This window comes from Cnephaeus nilssonii, assembly GCF_951640355.1.
Source record: "Cnephaeus nilssonii genome assembly, chromosome: 8".
Lineage (NCBI taxonomy): Eukaryota > Metazoa > Chordata > Mammalia > Chiroptera > Vespertilionidae > Cnephaeus > Cnephaeus nilssonii.
The window spans coordinates 102,814,641-102,822,209 of NC_137079.1; the positions used below are offsets into that span (position 1 = coordinate 102,814,641).

At 47.3% G+C, this 7,569-nt stretch overlaps 1 protein-coding gene across 1 annotated transcript; it reads right to left on the reverse strand.

Annotated features, from left to right (window-relative positions):
• Window positions 1–1,348: 1,348 nt before the first annotated feature.
• On the reverse strand, window positions 1,349–2,935 carry PTPN18 (protein tyrosine phosphatase non-receptor type 18). Its single transcript, XM_079778506.1, has 3 exons — window positions 2,123–2,935; window positions 1,753–1,827; window positions 1,349–1,527 (listed from the first exon to the last, which is right to left on the reverse strand). Exons 1-3 carry the CDS (start codon window positions 2,283–2,285, stop codon window positions 1,460–1,462), a joined length of 306 nt encoding a protein of 101 aa, XP_079634632.1. The 5' UTR covers window positions 2,286–2,935; the 3' UTR covers window positions 1,349–1,459.
• Window positions 2,936–7,569: the final 4,634 nt, after the last annotated feature.

Genomic DNA, 7,569 nt, shown 5'->3' on the forward strand with positions numbered 1-7,569 from the left:
TTCTGTCTGACTGGGTTCTGTCTAAATTGGGTCTGACTTACTAGAGATCAGTCATCTGTCCAGATGAGGGTCCACTCATCTGGTTTGAGGTGACTGTCTAGTTTGGAATTTAACTAACCAATTGGCTTGAAGTACATTTATCTCTCTGCCTGAGGATAGTCTCACTGTAGAACTGGGAGTCCATCTGTCCAATTAAGGGTCATTAGGATCCTATTTTCCTGAGGGGCTGGAGGTCCCTCTGGCTAGTAGAAAGTCTGTTTGAAGGATCTGTTGATCTACAATGTTTGCCTAGCTAGGAGGTAGTCGGGATTCTGTCTGGCTCATGTTGACTGCCTGGGAGTCCACCTGGTTGTCTTCCCATCAGGAGGTATAGCAATTTGTCTGCCAAAATGTGGGTTCTGTGTAGTTGGTGACTTAGTGGGGTTTGTCCACCTGTCTGGAAGTTCACCTGTCTGCCTGGTTGTGAGTCTAGCTGGCTGATTGGGGTATCTGTGTAATGAAGGGTCTATGTGACTGTTTGGCTGGGAATCCATCTAGCTAGCTGGGAGTCTGTCTGCACACCTTGGGGGTCGGGGAGGGGGCATATCTGGCTAGCTAAGAGGATGCCTATGTGTCTGCTCAGCTGGGGGTATATTTATATTGTCTGGGAGTCTGTCCAGCTAGGAATTTATCTGGCTGGTATCTGTCTTGCTACCTACCTGGGACCAGGGAAAGGATCTATTTTTTAGTGGTTTCTTGCTGGGGATGACCTGCCAAGTTATTGGTCTATCTCTCTGGTGGATATCTATCCATCCAGCTGTGTGAACTGTCCCTTTGAAAGTCTACTGGTATGGGGGTCTATCTCTTTCTTTACTTATGTGAAGATCTTTTCACTTGTCTAAAATCATCCTACTTGCCCTAGCTGGTTTGGCTCAGTGGATTGAGCATCAGCCTGTGGACTGAAGGGTCCTGGGTTCGATTCTGGTTAAGGGCACATGCCCGGGTTGCGGGCTCGATCCCCAGTAGGTAGGCGATCAATGACTTTTATCATTGATGTTTCTATCTATCTCTCTTTCTTCTCTGAAGCCAATAAAAATATATATTAAAAAATAAAATAAGCCTACTTGACGGTTGTCATGCCTAGCTTGGATCGGTCTGAACTGGTCTGTTATGTGGTGATGGGAGCAGTCTCCAGAACCCTATCTGCTCATCCTCCCCTTCACAACTGGGGGCCCTTGGGGTTGAACCCATCCCTGATGTTCATTCTTGAGCTACCCAGTGCAGTCTCACCAATCATTATCTCCCAGCTACCACCTCGAGCCTTGAATGCTAAGTTACTGAGACAAAACCCCCACATTTCCCACTGTGGAATTTTATTTTGATCCAGGCCGTGTTTCCATTCCCCACACTTCACAAAGCAGAGCACAACCTTCAGCAGTCCAGGCACCCATGTGGGGTCTAGGCAGGCTGGGCACAGCATTCACACCCGGCTCCACTCCGCAGGAGGGTCCCGGGGCCCTTTAGGCCTTCCAATGCGTAGGTTGAAACCTGGGAAAGGAAGGGCACCATGGGTCTCAGGGAGAAGCTAAGATGTGGAGAGGTAAGCAACTTAGGTAAAGCGATCCTCAGGCCTTCAGGCTCTCCTGGTTCACTGCAGTCCCATCCACAGAACTCTGAGGCCCAGAGCCACATGCCACCATCCTTAAAACACCAAACTTCTGGAATTCAGTAAAAGCTGTAGAGTCCCAGAAACTTGGGCTTTGTCTGACTTACCTAGACCACTGGTCTGAGATCCACCAGCCACGTCCTCATATGTGCCAGGCCCAGTAGGGCTGGGGTCAGCAGGAACTGCAGACAGGAAACCAGTCTTTGCGCATGGGCTCCCGCAGAGGGTGGGGGTGGGATTGAGGGAGGGGGAAGAGTGGGCAGGTCCTAGACCTCTGCCCAGGCAAGGTGACTTCCGGAGAAGCGCACCCAGCGGGGGCCCTGCGGTTTGGCCTGGGACACTTCCGGTCGTGACCAGCAAGTGGACAGCAGCCAGGTGGTGGCCAGATCTGCCTGGGGCAGAGGGTCCAGCAGTGGGGGTCCCCAGAAGGAGATGGGTGCGGCCCTCCCTAACCCCTCCCCCGGCCTGTCAACTCACCACCGCCCAGCTGTGCCCCCTCCTCTGTGGGTGCCTGAGGCCAGCGGGTGCCCGGCGTCACATGGCTGTAGAGCAGTGCCCCCTCCGTGCTGCATGCCCCAGACTCTGACCTGGGGCCTGAAGTAGCCCTGCGCTTCTGCACCACCGCATACGTATCGGCCATGGTGAAGACTGGAGGGCACGGAGACACTCCTGCCTGAGGGGAGGTCCGGAGGAAGTGAAACGGCTCGGGGAGGGAGGGCTGGGGAGGGAGGCCTGGTGCACAAACCGCAGGCTTCCTTCCCGCCTCAGGCAGTCAGGCAGCCCACAGTTGTGGGGAGAGGAGTGGAGGAGCAGGGAGTGGTCTCTTGGTAACGGCTTTCCTTTCCTGTCCCTGTTGCCACTGGCAAGGTCAGTGGATGGAGGGAAGAGGCCAGTTTGGCAGGTGAGTGGGGCAAAGTATTAGTATTGAGGGGTGGTTCTTTCTGTGTGTGAACGCTAAGAAGATGCCAACTAAGAAGGGCTCCTGGCGGCTCAAACTTAAAAAACAAAAGTGCTTAGCCCTAACCGGTGTGGCTCAGTGGATAGAGCGTCAGCTTTCGGACTGAAGGGTCCCAGGTTCGATTCTGGTCAAGGGCATGTACCTTGGTTGCGGGCACATCCCCAGTAGGGGGTGTGCAAGAGGCAGCTGATCAATGTTTCTCTCTCATCGATGTTTCTAACTCTCTATCCCTCTCCCTTCCTCTCTGTAAAAAAAATCAATAAAATATATATATTTTTAAAGTGCTTAGAAGGCATTTCTACACAGGGCTCCTACTGCAAACTGAACTTCAGGAAGAAGCCTGCACTGAACTGCCTGCCCTGCACTGTGTTCCTGCTCTCTGAGCAAGCCCTTATAAGGGAGTTCCTGGAATCCTAGTTCAACCAATAGGACTGAGGCTTTTCCCACCAATCCGAGTTGCGGCAGCTACAACCAACCAGAGCAGCTCTGTTCTGACCCATCAGGACTGTACCTTTGGGACCAAACAGTGAGGATTTGAAGTCCTAATTTGCATGACAACAGACTAATTAAGGACCAGAGGTGGAGACTTTTGTCCACATAGCCAGCTCCCCTCTGGCTCTGAGAGGAATCTTTCCCTTTCCACTGAAACTCAAGACTGCATCTCCCTCTCCCTAGTCTGGAGCTGACTGCTATCTAGCAGGAGAGGGGCTGTAACCCCTCTAATGTATGAAATAATTATTGTGTGAAATGTTTGCTGTATGGAAACCCCCAATACTCTGTAACTTCCAAAATTAATGAACACCCCACTATCTTAATGTAAAAGCTCTGAGCCCTTAAAGTGTAAACGCCCTGCTCCCAGCATAAGGCACACCGTCTGGCCCACACCCATAAGGACACAACTTGTTTACTGCGGTCTATATAACCCCGGGACCATCTTCAGTTGAGGTCTCCTGCCCGATAAGAGGAGGACTCCACGTCGCTCCGAGAGACAAGCCCCTGACTGCTCTGCTGTGTGAGCCTGAACCAACTGCGGCCGCCTGCCTGTCTGTTTTCGTCGTCTGTCCTTCAGTGTGCATCGCCGGGTGGCCTTTGCTGGAGCCCAGGACCCACTAGGAATAGGGAAATAAACCCTGTGTGATTGCACACTAATTCTGTCTGTGTGTCATGTGTTCCGGTTCGGCTCAGCTGTCTAGACATTGAAGCACCAGGGGACAGGCAGTTATTGCTGACTCCTGGTCACCTGCGTTTGTCCCACTGAGTCTAGACAGATAATCAATTAATTGGGGCATAATTGGGACACCTGGCCTGCCTGGCCCTAAGCCTCACAGTTGTGCTATTTTCATAGCTACGCTATATCACACTTTAGCTGTTCTACACGGAAAATAGTTTCCTTTTTCACCACACCCTGAATTGGGGATTCCTGTTGGAGATGAATTGGTACCAATGACCACTGATTAACATGTGTAACTGTTTATTGAATAAAAGAATGAGGAAGAGGAATCTAAAGAAAAGGAAGGGGACCTTGCCAGTGTCAATCAGTGGTTAGAGAGTTGGCCCGTGTACTAAAGGGTCATGGGTTTGATTCCCGATCAAGGGCACATACTTGCTTTGCAGGTTTGGTCCCCACTGAAACTGAATTTTTGCATTGGAACCCAGATTCTTTGTCCACCGGATTCGAAGAATGAATCCATGGACAGAGGGCAGTATAGCAAAGGTGGAGATTTATTAAAGAACAAGTACAGACTCCCAAGTGGGGAGAGTCCCACAGAATGGACTCACGTGGGGAGGGGTAGAGTCTGGGTTCCAGTCCAAAAATTATGTTTCAAATAGTGCGTTGGCCGAGAATTTCTCCATAAGTCAGTCAACCCTCTTCACCTCGAATGGTGAGTAGCCACAGAGTCTGTCCCTCTTTCCCTTTTGTAAGTAACTCTTGTATGATTTTGGAGGCTGACAGATGCCTGCCAGCACTTAAACTTGGCTGTCATCTAAAAAGCGGGCATTTCCCTCTTTCCTTCACTGCTCCTTTCATCTGCCTTTTTCTTCTGTTTCTACCTCAGTCAGGTAAAATAATATCGAGTCAAAACCACTGCCTCTGCAGTCCAGATCCCACTAAGCTTAACTCCTCAGTCTCCATTTGTGCAGGCCTTTATAGTAAGGGTACGGGGAAAAACTAGGCAAGAGTTAAGAAAAGGGGGGGGGGGGGGGGCGCAATTAACTGTTTTCCACTCCTGGCATACAAGCATGACTAGATCTTCCCATCAGGTATAACAGGAATTAATCACAGCCCTTAGCTGGTTCTACCACCATCCCTGTAAAAGTTTTAGCCTTTCAGAGAACTCACCATTACAGCCAGACACAGCTGTTAAGTTAGCCCCTTAATTACTAGGTATCTTTCTTCTTGCCTTTATTGTGATTCTGTAAGATGGTCGTACACTCTCAGGAGTGTTCTTAAAAGTCTCATTTTCACCATGTTTTTATTTCCTAGTCCGTTATTTGAAATTTGGGTAGGTGAGCTATTTCTCACAAATTAGGGGTGCTTCTGGGACTTTCTGTACCCGTGGAGAGGGAAAGGCTAGTTGAAGGGGTGGTGCCCCCACCCGATTTTGGGTGGCCGCTTGGCCTGAGCCCCATCTCTTTGCGGATGCTATAGTATAGGCCTGAGATGGTTTTTCTTTAGAAAATGGTGAAAATGACACAAGGGGAATATACACGAGGCAACCAGGCAAGCCACATGGCCAAAATAGTCCATTGGAAAAATACTGAGGTTCGAGGGAGGGTCAGTTCCCCAAACCAGGGACAAGAGACACTGCTTTTTTAATGGAGTGCTTTGGAGTGTCTGTGGATTGTGAGCACTTGTAAATATTGTGTATGTTTTCTGGTGATGTCTCAATCAATCTGTTTAAAGATAGGGCACATCCCACCTTGCTCGGGGCCCAGCTGCTTGTGGACAGGTGGAACATGTGGCAGGGTTTGACTCTTGAGAGTCTCTTTGTCTGCAATGTACCTGGGTTACTGATTGCTTTGCCAGCTTAGCTTGCTCTTCGCCGTCTTTATGAACATAGAAAGCCCCCTGTCTCTGCTCTGTGTAGGCTTTGTGTCACTCAGAACCAAAGGTTATTTTACTGGGTTACGATTTTAAGATTCTAAGGCTAATTTGAAAGTGTAAAATTTGTGAAGGTTACACATATGTTAACCCAGGGAAGTTTAAACAAAGACCACTAGCTAAAGTTGTGGCCTACCTGTGGTTGATAAACCACTGTCTTCCTCGCCTGGGGCGAAGCAGGAGAAGGAAGGAAAAAAAAAAGCAGTTTTACTCAGACAAGCGGCTTTTGGGTCTAAAAGTGGCAGAATAAGAGGCAGCACTGGCAGAACCTGTGCAGGTGCTTAGAAAAGGGGCAGGGCAGGGGAAATTGGCAAAGCCCCACCCCAGCAACATGTCCCTTAAACATCTGGTAGGCAGCACAGGTATTAATGGGACCAGGTGGTCCCCTCCTGCCTGTGACACCACAACCTGCGCAGCCTGGCCTAAGCTAAACTGAGGCTGGCGAAGGGGCAGCCGCTTCTGTGCACGGGGCCACGGCCGTAAGGGAACAGGTGTGTCCTCCCAGCGTTTCCTCCACAATTCAAAGTATACTGTGGAATTACTAAAATATAACAATGTATTAGCCAGATTAAAAAGAATTCAGTGGTCAGGACCAAATCTTTCATGTTAAAGCCAGTTTAAGTTTTAATAATCTTTAAATTGGGTATATTTGACAGCTTTTCCAAGTGTAATATTTCAAGAATTTAACTGAGAGACAGCTTTGTGACATCCCAAAGGCCCTGAGGTGACACAAAGATTTATTCTCTCTCCCTAAAAAGAAATTATTTTTGAACTAAATTAGACCAATACAATATACTTGAAATTACATGAGGAAACTCGGTCAAATAAAAATAGCAATATTCTACTTAAATACATATATGTTGAACATCATAAAGGTTTCAGTCTACTTCAGAAAAGAACTTACAAAGATTTAAAGCCAAGTTCAAACTGGGAATTTCAGTCAGGGAAAAAGGGCAAGTGTAATAATTCTCTGCATCTGCCAATGACACTCTGGGTATTTTATATTTCATTTATTGGGATTTATAAATTGGTTTCAATGCTTAATATACCATCTGCAATAAGCCATGTGCCACATGTTAATTTTTATATTCAAATTGCTTGTGTCCTAGAAGGTTGTTGTCTAAGAATATTATAAAGTAAAGATTTTATCCATTGCATTTTAAACAAATGTATAACCATGCCACTTTTAAATTTTGTCATTGGACAGCCACTGCCTTACTTTGGTGCATTTAAGTCTTTTAGAAAAACCCATGGAAAGCACTCTAACTTATTCTAAATTGCAGACTTCTAAGCAGGTCATATCTTTAAATTAAATAAGGATTTGTAAAACTTCAGGGAATTATTAATTAGATATATAGACGGTAGTAACCCCTTTCTAACATACCTGAATAAAATATACAGATGAACACTAAATATTCAGGGATAAATTTAAGTTTCAAAAGGGGGAAATAAAAATCTTTTCCACCAATATTTACCATTAATAAAAACTAAGAAGGTGTGCCTTTTACATAAACTGTTCCCAGCAAAGTCAACTAGCATGTCCCTCTCCCAGGCATTTTAAAAAAAAACAAACATTTTTATTGACTTCAGAGAGGAAGGGAGAGGGAGAGAGAGAAACATCAATGAGAGAGAATCATTGATTGGTTGCCTCTTGCACACCCCACACTGGGGATTGAGCCCGCAACCTGGGCATGTGGCCTGACTGGGAATTAAACCGTGACCTCCTGGTTCATAGGTCGACGCTCAACCACTTAGCCACACGGCCGGGCTCCCAGGCATTTTTTGGGGAAGCAACCAAGTTGGTTGCCCTGTTTAAAAGGAGATAAAATCTTTAAGATGGCACTTTTAAGGTTTGGAAATAAA

Excerpts from the sequence above, each read along its gene's own strand:
- PTPN18 (XM_079778506.1), bottom strand. The coding sequence starts at position 2,285 with ATGGCCGATACGTATGCGGTGGTGCAGAAGCGCAGGGCTACTTCAGGC. Across the intron at positions 1,828-2,122 it reads GGGGGCACAGCTGGGCGGTG|TTCCTGCTGACCCCAGCCCT; the intron begins GTGAGTTGACAG and ends TCCTGTCTGCAG. Across the intron at positions 1,528-1,752 it reads ATCTCAGACCAGTGGTCTAG|GTTTCAACCTACGCATTGGA; the intron begins GTAAGTCAGACA and ends TTCCTTTCCCAG.